Source organism: Otolemur garnettii, unplaced genomic scaffold, assembly GCF_000181295.1.
Source record: "Otolemur garnettii isolate 467f Iridium unplaced genomic scaffold, OtoGar3 scaffold00055, whole genome shotgun sequence".
Classification (NCBI taxonomy): domain Eukaryota; kingdom Metazoa; phylum Chordata; class Mammalia; order Primates; family Galagidae; genus Otolemur; species Otolemur garnettii.
The window spans coordinates 4,975,950-4,986,578 of record NW_003852450.1 but is presented as its reverse complement, the minus strand read 5'-3'; the positions used below and the strand labels follow the sequence as shown (position 1 = coordinate 4,986,578).

General features: G+C 51.5%; 1 protein-coding gene across 1 annotated transcript in view; it reads right to left on the bottom strand.

Annotated features, from left to right (window-relative positions):
• PLEKHA6 (pleckstrin homology domain containing A6) overlaps positions 1–10,629 on the bottom strand; it is a 62,520-nt gene that overhangs the window by 32,303 nt on the left and 19,588 nt on the right. Inside the window, exons 5-8 of the mRNA XM_012806661.2 lie at positions 10,190–10,262; positions 6,217–6,317; positions 2,526–2,668; positions 508–990 (exon numbers count right to left, since the gene is read on the bottom strand). Of these exons, the coding sequence (XP_012662115.1) occupies positions 508–990; positions 2,526–2,668; positions 6,217–6,317; positions 10,190–10,262 (800 nt within the window). The remainder of the gene's footprint in view (positions 1–507; positions 991–2,525; positions 2,669–6,216; positions 6,318–10,189; positions 10,263–10,629) is intronic.

The window sequence follows — 10,629 nt, the reverse complement described above, 5'->3', positions numbered from 1 at the left end:
AAAAAAAAAAAAAAAAAAGAAAAGAAAAGGTCAATGAACTGCTTTGTTTTCTTTTGTTTCTTTAACTTCATATAAAGACAGCTTTCAAACAATTAAAGCTGTTAAAAAATGGAGTAAATTGGCTTGGTGGTTACTGAGTCTCATGTCGGTAGAAACGTTGGAGCAAAGAATTTGGGGGGGGGGAGCATCAGTAGCATAGTCAGTTTTTATCTGACTATAAAAACGTCAAGGCCCCTGCCCCAAGCTGCTGTTTCCTGGGCTACCCAACACCCTGCGGAGGGCCCTGGGGCACACTGTCCCCTCTTCTGCAGGAAGTAGACAGAGAAGGCAACAATGGGGCAGCAGCTAAACTCTGAATACAGCAACATGGGGCAGGAGAGGATTTGGGCAGGCTGGGAATCATGGCTTGGTTTCTCAACTCCAGAAGTTTTCTAGTAGGGGATGCCTCTCAGGTTACCAGACCATTCCCAAAACCGCAGTCCCACCCGTGGCCCCACCAGGCCTCACCTCCTTAGATCTTCAGGTGGGGGCACCCCCCGGCGCAGGTTCACCCACTGTTGAAGCTGGTTCATGGAGCTCTTGCGCTGGGCAATTTTGTCAGGGTTGGCACGTGGCGGGAAGCTCTGCCGATGTCCCCCACTCTCTCCGTCCTGAGGTGGGAAAGCCGTGCTCCCCGGCCGGCTTGGGGAGCTGTACTGCCAGCCATTGGGCTGGGCAGGCTGCTCCCCACCCCCTGGGACCCTTGGGCCCTCAGGGTAAGGGCTGCCTGGCTCTGAGGCTGGTTCTGGTCCAGCTAGGATGCCGTTGGCTTTCACCAGTGGCTCTTTCTTGACTTCAGGCCTCTCGGGCCGCCTCTCTGCCTTCTCACAGCCTCGGCCATCACCCTCCCCTCGAGTCTTGGCCTCTGGCTCAGGCTTGGGGAGGCTGTTGTGGGGTGTCTGGTGGTGGTGTTTGCTGGGTGGGATATTCTCTGAGTCTGGCTTCTCATGGCTGTAGGGTACCAAGGGAGATGTTGTAAGTCACTCCAGTATCGAGGTGGGAAGGGTAGCAGGGGAAGGATAGGGAGGAAGGAATGATAGAACCAGGATTTTCTGAATTCCAATTCTGCTTTGTAAGTCCCACTGCTGTATCTTCTTGTTCCAGCCTGGGTAATTATACAATATAACCTACCCTACCCCCGCCACCTAGGCCTGCCATGCCCTTCTGCCCCCTGGGTCTTCTCTGCAGGTCATTCTCCATTCCAGTCTGCCAGCCTGCTTTGAGCTTTGAGCTCCACCTTCAAGCTACAGCCAAGACTAACCTCAGCTGGTCTTGGTTTCCTCCATAGTCTGTCCCTGATCCAGCTCCCTAATCCCCCAGCCCGAGTTTGTATTCTACTGAGGTTTCACAATGGTAACCACCCTCAATGCCCCAGGGACAAAAGCTTGGTACAGGTCAGCTCTGTCCTGTAGAAGTTAGTTGTTACTTAACTTCCATGATTCTTTAGCTCCTCATTGGCAGAATGGGTATAATGCCTCTCCCAGGACTGCTATGAGATAAAACATGGCAGGGACCAGGGGCAGAAGTTGCTGCCTCCAAATTCTTAGGCTTATAAAACACACCAATTCCCATCTCCAAATCATGTTTCCTCCAGGACTGATTTTCCATTAGAGTATAGGCTCCACAAGGGAAGGCACATGGCAGGCTTTCCACCCTTGTATTCCTAGCACCCAGTCCAGTACCTTACACATTTAAATTTACAGTAAGTATCTGTGAAATGGATGAATGAACTTCTGGAAGTACACTCCTTGGTTGAAATGAAACTTATGACAGTTTTCTCCCTACAGCTTCCCAAATTCAACATATTCAAGTATCCTTGTTGAAACATCACTTGGTAAACATTTCTAAGACATGTGAATAGACTTGGAGTCTACACTATAAACCCTCCTTCTTCTGGATCCCTGTTAACACCTAAATCCAGAATCAATACCCGGTTACAGGAGAGACAGACGCTGAGCCTGTGGGTGATGATGGGCAATGGAAGTGGCCATATGTTGAGCACTGACTACATGGCAAGCATTTCATGTGCACTATATGTAGTCCTCATGACAGTTCTAGGAGGTGGCATTATAGGTGCTGGCTTGGAGCAGAGAAATCTGAGGTTCAGAGAGCCTAAGTCCCTTCCTTACACTGAGGTCACACTATGGCCAAGTAGCCAAGTTGTGATTCAAACCTGAGTCTACTTTTCTTCCAAAGATTGGTATGCTTAGTATACACAGCCAAGAAAAATGAGCAAATAGCCCTGATCTTTGACCCCCAATGGAAGCTGCCTTCTCTCCTGGCTCCTGTAGAGTGAAGAGGAGGGTCTGGTAGGGAAAGAGAGACTTTAGCTCTGACTTCACTTAGCCTCCTGCTCAGATACAAGGAGACGCACTCTACAAGGGTTTGAGCCAGTATGCTGGCTCAGCAAAGGTATGGAGTGGACACTTCTTCAGTCCATCTCTTTCTCCTCCCCACACTCTAAAGGCCAGGATCCTACCACTCACCCATGATGCACAGCTTGGGGTGCTGACTTCTGGGCTGGAGGGATCTGTACACGGGCGGCCTCCCCCATGGCCTGAATCCAGGCCTCCTGCTCCTCTGGACTCTCGGCACTGAAGAAGTAGGTACGGACGCCAGCATGCTCTGCCTGTGGGGAGAGGCAGTGCGTGGAACTGGCCCCGGCCTCATCCACCCAGCACACAGTCACCTGTTGGGAGAGGACACCAATACCCACAGGGTGGGCAGTCAGTTGGGCCATTCCTTGTACTTGCAGCTGCTTTTCCCACAAGAGCTCAGGAGCAAAGTGAGGGCAGTAGCCCACAGCTTCCCAAGCGCTCCAGCTGGTATCCAGATATCTCCCTTGGCTAGCTCTCTGGATGCCATTAGGTCACCCAACATAGCCAGACAAGCCTCCCACCTGGGATGAATATAAGCAAAAGGGACAATTACCTCACCCACCTTCCCATCAAATTCCATGTCTGATTTGAAAGGCTATTAACCTTGGGGAGATGACCCCCCCAGGAACATGCCAATCTCAGCCCCAGCTTCATCACTGAGAAGCTAGCAATGAACCTTCTGTGTGAGAAACAGCCACGCCCCATCCATGGCACCAAGGGCATGCACTGGCACATAGACAGGGCACACTACCTAGTTGGCGGCTGGAGCAGGCACAGCGGGTGGAACCCAGAAGAGAGCTCCTGTCCAGAGGAAGGGTCCTCACGTGGTCAGAAGGAGGAGAAGCAGAGAACAGGTCAACCAAACACCAGAGGGAGAGACAGAAGATGACGGGGCAGGAAACATTGAGGAGCACAGGGAAGGAGGGATATTCTGACTGTCCCCTTCTACTCAGTGTCACCCCAGTTCAGCCTACCAAGGTGTGAGGAGTGGAGAGCTTGTACAATGGAAATCTGGGCTGGTGGTGTAGAGTAAGCCAGGAAATCCCAGTGCTGACCCAGGCTCTGCTCCTGACCAGCTCTGTGACAGCAGACAGGTTGCTTTCTTGCTCTGGCCTTAATTGTCACATCTATTTAATGGGGGAGGGTCTGCCTGGCGAAACTCAAGGAAAAGGACACGGGACTAGATTTTCTGGAACCTCAGCATACTCCTCAGACCTTCAATCTCTGGTAAAAATCAGGTAGCCTGGTTTACCTCACTCAAGGAGAGATCTAGCAGTGATCAAGCATCTCAGATGTGAGCCTCACTCTAGCCTCTGACCCCTTGGGTGGGTCTCTGGAGGTTGGGAGAAGACGGCTTCTCTGCAAGCCTCAGGGGTCTCCTAAGCAGCAGTGAACCCACACCCTCTGATTGTTTTCCTGGCCCAACCTCACCATGAAACCCCCTTAATTGCAACTGATACCTCCTCACCCGCACGCATCCATAGCCCTCAATTTCTTTCCAACAGGAGCTATCACCCAGAGAGGCAGGGGTGGGCCTGCTTCTTCTGGCTCTTGCTTACAGGTCCTCACCCACCGGCAGAGCAGCCAGCGTGCCGGCAGAGCTCAGGGTATGGGAGAGGGTAGGGGAGGTGCTGCAAGACAGCCAGGGAAGCTGTCAGGAGGCAGCTGGGATGTGAAACTGCACAGGGGTAGGGAGACCAGGGGCCTGAGCAAACACTCTGGGTGGAGAACACAGGGTTATTGTAGAGAAGAGAGACACAGGCAGGGCTGGTGGGTGTGTCCTGGGGCGGGTGGGAGAGGGCAGCATATGAATTCATCAATTCAGTGAGCACTCAGCAAGTGGCCTGTGTGTGCAGAACTCGCTGGGGGCACCAGTCACAAGGAAGGCAAAGACACGCTGTTGCGCTTGAAGAGCTCACAGTCACGGTGGAGGACAAAACATGCCACGGGAACAAGGAGAGAGCAAAGGCCCGGGAACAAGTGCTGTGACAGGGGAAGGCAGAGGGCCTGGGAACAGATAGGGCTATTGATGGAAGAGGGGAGGGGCAGTGGCCTGGAATGATGTGAGGGGGCCAGAGGACTGGGGGAGCTATCCCGAGGGGCGAAGCCCATCGAGCGAGCCTCTGCAGGGCAGGGTTAGGAAGAGGTTAAGGCATTCAGTGGTAGCCTGGGCAGGAAAACAGTCCTGGCTCCTCACTATTAGCCATCCAAGAGTCCCGCTTGGTGGCCACAGCAGGACAAGCCTCCTGTCTGTCTCAGCTCCACTCCCTTCCCTGGGGAATGGCCACTGAATAGCCACAATCAGAACCTTTTGTGGGCCACTGAGCACAGTGCTCAAAGCCGAGTTTTAAAGAGGCAGTGCACTTCTGGGGGAAGGGCACTGGGCAGGCTGGTGGTATCTGGGGTTTGTGGCAGGGGCTATGTCAGTCACTCAGAATGTTTATCTCATGCCTGCTGTTGGCAGAACTCTGAGCTGGAGTGTATACGTGTCTCTGCACAGGTCTGGTGGGGCGGGGGGGAGGGGTGAGACAGGCTGTTTGATTGTGTGTAGGTGTGTGTGTACGTCTGTGTATTACAGGACGGTTTGTTGTTAGTTAAACAGCCTGTTCCTATTTCCCCAGCTAGAACTGGCTCCCTGGAGTCAGAGTTTTATTAATTGTTCATCCTGTTCACACCTCTGGCATACAAGACCCTGGGAGGCTAGAAACTAATTATGTGCCAAATAAGTTCCTCCCTGTTCCCCGCAGCAGGACCTGTGCATGCTGCCCCCCTCTTTTCTGTGGCCAGGTGTCCAGAGTTTGAAGGACAGAAGGGGTCAGAGTCACTGAGGTCCTAGAAACTCAGACACTGACCTGGGGTGACCTGCAGATCCTATCATCTAACACCACAGCCTTGGGTTTGAAAGGTCTTGGGCGGTTAATTCTCAGCTGGGAGACGGAGGGCTTTGTGCTAAGAAAATGCATACTTGATGTTATAATTTTGTATTTGGAAAATGCAAAGGAACCTATGATTTTTGCTTCATAGAATACAAAAGGGATATGGTATTTTGATAGTTTTTAATGGGTCATGAATTTTTAAATGTGGAAAAACACTGGCCTAGGATGAGCCAGCTGCAGGCGCGTCTTTGCTGGGTGGATCCCCCAGGGGTTCAGAGGGAGTGACATTGAGCAGGCAGGTGAGTCCCATTTTCCTGCACATGGGTTCTCTCAAAGTGTTGTCTACATAAGCTTTGCAGCCCTTCACTAGAATGAAATTCAACTCCTAATTTTCTCTAAAGGTTGAAATTTGAGTAAATCTGACTGGGAGGGAGGGGTCCAATTCTCTGGGACCAGGTGTGGAAGAAGGAAGCCTTCCCAGAAAAGATCTCAGAACCTGATCAGCCATAGCTCCTGCCTCTGCTAAGAGGGGCTTCTCGGGGGAAGCTGCTGGGCAAAAGGTCTAAGAGGTTAGGCCATAACTATCTCCTCCCAAGAAAAACTATGGTCCCACTGAAGCCTACCTCTGCTGGTCCACCCTGGGGAGAATTACCCACTGGACCCCCAAGAGATGAGGAGGAGGTCCCAGCACAGCCTCACCTCAGCCTTACGATAGACTATCCTGAGCCTGGGGACCACTGCCCATTCCTTCCCCGCCCCGCCCTTCCTTCTACCCTCACCATTGCCATCACCACCACCTCTGCCACCACCACCGCTGCTTGGAATTCCCTGGGGAGATAGGTCTTGATCTTTCTCCATCCCATACACTCTACAAGGCCAGGCCTGCTTCCCCCACGTGGCCTGGGAGAGGAGGGCCCACTGACCTTAAACGTGTGCTTGCGGCTAATGTTGTCCGAGGGCTGCACCGCTGCTACCCGGAAGCTCAGGAGCGGGATGCTGCCCAGGATGCTTTCCTCCTTCTCATCTGTCCAGAGAGAGGCACACAGAGTGTGTGAGGCCACGTGGGGAGTGGGGTGAGGCGGGTGGGAAGAGTGTATTGGTCCTGGTATGACGAATATCAATAAATATTTTTTGCCCATCTGCTATTTGTCAGGCACTCAGGGCCACCCTTGACATCATTCCTTAGAGCTGGGGAGCATGGTGGCCCTATGTCAGCTGTTCCAGGCTCTGGGACTATAGAGGTAAATAGGAAAGAAAACAGTGCCTGCCCTCAGGGAGTTAAATTCTAGTGAATTTAACAAGTGAATAACAGCGAATGTTTTAGAACTGTTCACTCTACCAGCAGACCTCAGTCCCTGGGCTGCAGACCAATACTTGTCTGTCTATGACCTGTTAGGCCTTGTACCACACAGCAGCAGGTGAGTGGCAGGCAGACAAGTGAGCAAGTGAAGCTTCATCTCTATTTAGAGCTGCTCCCCATCACTCGCATCACGCCCTGAGCTCCACTTCCCACAGGAGAAGAACCCCACTGTAAACTGCGCATGAGAGGGATCTAGGTTGTACGTTCCTTATGAAAATCTAATGCCTGATGATCTGACGTGGAACTGACGCACTGATGCTAAGGCTGGGACTCTCTAGTTACAGGAAAACAAGCTCAGGGCATCCACTGATTCTGTATTATAGTAATTGTATAATTATCTCATTATATATTACAGCGTAATAATAATGGAAATAAAATGCACAATAAATACAATGCAGTTGAATCATCCCGAAACCATCCCCCTAACCCCAGGTCGGTGGAATAATTGTCTTCCATGAATCCAGCCCCTGGTGCCAAAAAGTTTGGGGACTGCTGTACCATACATCAGGCACCGTTCTAAGTGAAATGCCTTAATAGATTTAATCCTCCCAACAAGCCCATGAAGAGGTGCTATTACTACCCCCATTTCATAGGTAAGGAAGTTGAGACACAGTGAGGCTAAGTGATTTATCCAAGGTTACTTGAGCAGTAAGTGGTAAAACTGGTCTTGAAACCCAAAGGCTACCACCCCAAAGATAGTTTGGGCTTTTCGGTTTGTTTGTTTTGAGACAGAGTCTCACTCAGTTGCCCTGGGTAGAGTGTCATGGTATCATAGCTCACAACAATTTCAAACTCTTGAGCTCAAGTGATTCTCTTTCCTCAGCCTCCTAAGTAGCTAGCTGGGACTAAGGTGCCCACCACAATGCCTGACTCATTTTTCTATTTTTTAGAAGAGATGGGAGTCTCGCTCCTGCTCAGGCTGGTCTCAAACTCCTGAGCTCAGGTGATCCATCCACCTTGGCCTCCCAGAGTGCTAGGCGTGAGCCACTGCCCCTGGCCCAAAGATAGGATTCTCTCTCTCTCTTTTTTTTGGTGAGGCAGAGTCCCATTTGTCACCCTTGGTCAAGTGCCCTGTCATCATAGCTCACAGTCACCTCAAAGTCTTGCCTCAGCCTCCCAAGTAGCTGGGACTACAGGTACCCACCACAATGCCTGGCTATTTTTTAGAGATGGAGTCTCGCTCTTGCTCAGGCTGGTCTTAACCTCCAGAGCTCAGGAGATCCACCTGCCTCAGCCTTCCAGAGTGCTCAGATTATGTGTGTAAGCCACTATACCAGCCTAAAGATAGCATTCTTGACCACTGTCCTATCTTACCTCACTAAATAAGATCATCCTGGCAATGACACAAGATAGGACCGAGCATGGCAGAATAGGCCATCCTACCTTCCACTCTCTGGCTCCTCTGGGTAGCTCTTTCAAAGGTTCTCACCAGCAGCCTGCTTTCCCCTCTCCTGGGCCAGATCCTTTCTAGGACCCATGTCTCCACAGGGAAACGCACCTCTGCATGCAGCCCACTGGCCCTTCCATCCCTGGGATCAAGCTAAGAGTGTGGCTGTTACATAATTCATCCTGATCTCCAAAGGAGCCTGCTGGATTGGCTTCTTATGCCCCCAGCTATCAGCAGGAGACCAGAAGGGCAGGGTGCTCTGTGGAACAGTGAGGGACAACTATGAGACCAGGGCAAGACTCTCCCCACTTCTCTGGGACTGTCATTTATTCCCCAGGCTGGGGACTCTGAAAAACTTTCAGCTAAGATTCAGAAGAAATCTCAGCAGGGGTTCTAAACTCCTTGACCCCTGCTTCTCCTCTTACTCATCACGACCACAGGGTACTTAGCCTGCATTCAGTTTCTCTGTCCAGGCCTCAGCATGGTGTCCAGAGGAAGAGATGAGCCAAAGGAGCAGGGGAGACTTGCAGCTGGACCCCACAGCTGTCTTCAGGAAAGCTCAGGTCCTTACCCTCCAGAGGAGATGGAGGCCCTGGCAGAGTCCTGCCTCCATGTAGGGGGTGTCCTGAGACCACCTCTCCTAGTAGACAGTGATATTCCCATTTTGGATTCTCAGTTCTTTGAGGTCCTGTCCTCACTGCCAGTCCCCAAGTCCCTCCTCCGCAAAGCCCTTGGCTTTCCTCCCAGTCTCATTCCCACTATGGTTCCAGTGTAATCCTCTATCCTGGGGCCTCAGCATCTGAGTCCCAGACCCGGGCACATTCTTCCCCCAACTTGGCTTTCCTCTATAACTGGACCCTCTACTCAGCCCTTTGCTGATTTCTCTCCTTGAGGTTGAGGTGGCTACAATTCAGGCACCCAGGACAAAAGGCTGCAGGGGGAGGGAGGTCACTGGGAATAACCTTTGTTTGCCAGAGTTAATGATTCACTGAATTGTTCCCAAGAGGCCTGAGGAAATCAGGTGTCTGCCATTCTGGGGCATAAAAAGTAAAGGAACAGCCCCTCCTGCCTGAAAATAATTTTACCTTCTCTCTTCTCATCCCTCATGCCTGTTCCTCCCACTGCATCAGCATGACGCTGTCATCATTACTGCCACCAGTCTTGCTGGTGCCCTCTGAGCCTGCCTCAACATGATGTTGCTGTACAGATTTTAAAAATAACTTCCTAGAGGCTGCTGTACCAAAGTTCTCAGATCTTTGCCCTCTTTTATTTTCTTTTGTATTTTTGAGCGAGTAGGGAGTGTATGTCAGGTGGTCAGAGAAGTCAGAAACTGGAAGATATTCATTTATTCAGGATTGAGCACCTACTATGTGCCACATCCTGTTTTAGGTGCTGTGAATACAGCAAGGACCAATACTGACAAAAACTCCTGCCTTTGACTCGGCGCCCGTAGCTCAGTGAGTAGGGCACTGGCCACATACACCAAGGCTGGTGGGTTCAAGCCCAGCCCAGGCCTGCTAAACAATGACAACTACAGCAACAACAACAACAACAACAACAACAACAGCTGGGCATTGTGGTGAGCATCTGTGGTCCTAGCTACTTGGGAGGCTGAGGCAAAACAATCTCTTAAGCCCAAGAGTTGGAGGTTGTTGTGAGCTGTGATTCCACAGCACTCTACCAAGGGTGACATAATGAGACTCTATCTCAAAAGAAAAAAAAAATTCCTGCATTCATGGATCGGACCACACATTCCAGTGGGATAGGAGGAAGATCCACACACAACTCCAATTGTGACCTGCTCGTAGCAACTAGTGACCGCTCAGGCTGCTTCCTCTCTCCCCGACCCCTTCAGGACTCCACTGTCCATATGACGACCTTGTTCATCCACTATATTACCACCCAGAAACCCGGACCTGGGTTTCTGTCTGAAACCCAGCAGGGATCATTGAATGAAATGAGTGAGTGTATAAGTGAAGGAGTGAGCTCTGCCCTATTCACTGTCACACACCAGTGGTGCCAGGGATCACAGTGGGGAGACCAGCCCTGCCAACGGTCATCAAAGCAGAGCGCGGTGACATGGTAGAATGAGAAAGGATGGTAGGTCCTGGCTTCTCACTGTCCCTGCCAGTCCAGGGGGCAAGCTCACCTTTATAGTAAAAGAGGCAGCGATCCAACAAGACGAACCAGCGTTTGTTCCACTGCTTAACCCCGGAGCTGGCCTGCAGGACACATGGAGAGACAGACATGAGGGGCTGCAGGCTGGGCACAGGGGAGGAGGTGGGAGGCAGTGAAAAGAACACCACACCCATCGCAGGGACATTCTGGTTCTAGCTCCACAACTAACAGTAGGGCAGCAACCCCCGGAGACCTCAGATAAAGGGAACTGACATTAGATTATTGCCTGTGACCTCCCAGTTCTGTCATTCTGGAGCTCAGTGTCTCCCTGCAGAAGATAAAAGGGGCAAGAGATGAGCCAGAATGAATGAGCAGAAGGGCAGGCAGAGATAGCGGCAAGGTCAACCTGGGGAGAGCTGGTCAACCCCAGGACTTGAAGGAGACGCCCCACTGCCCCTGTAGCAAGTGGGA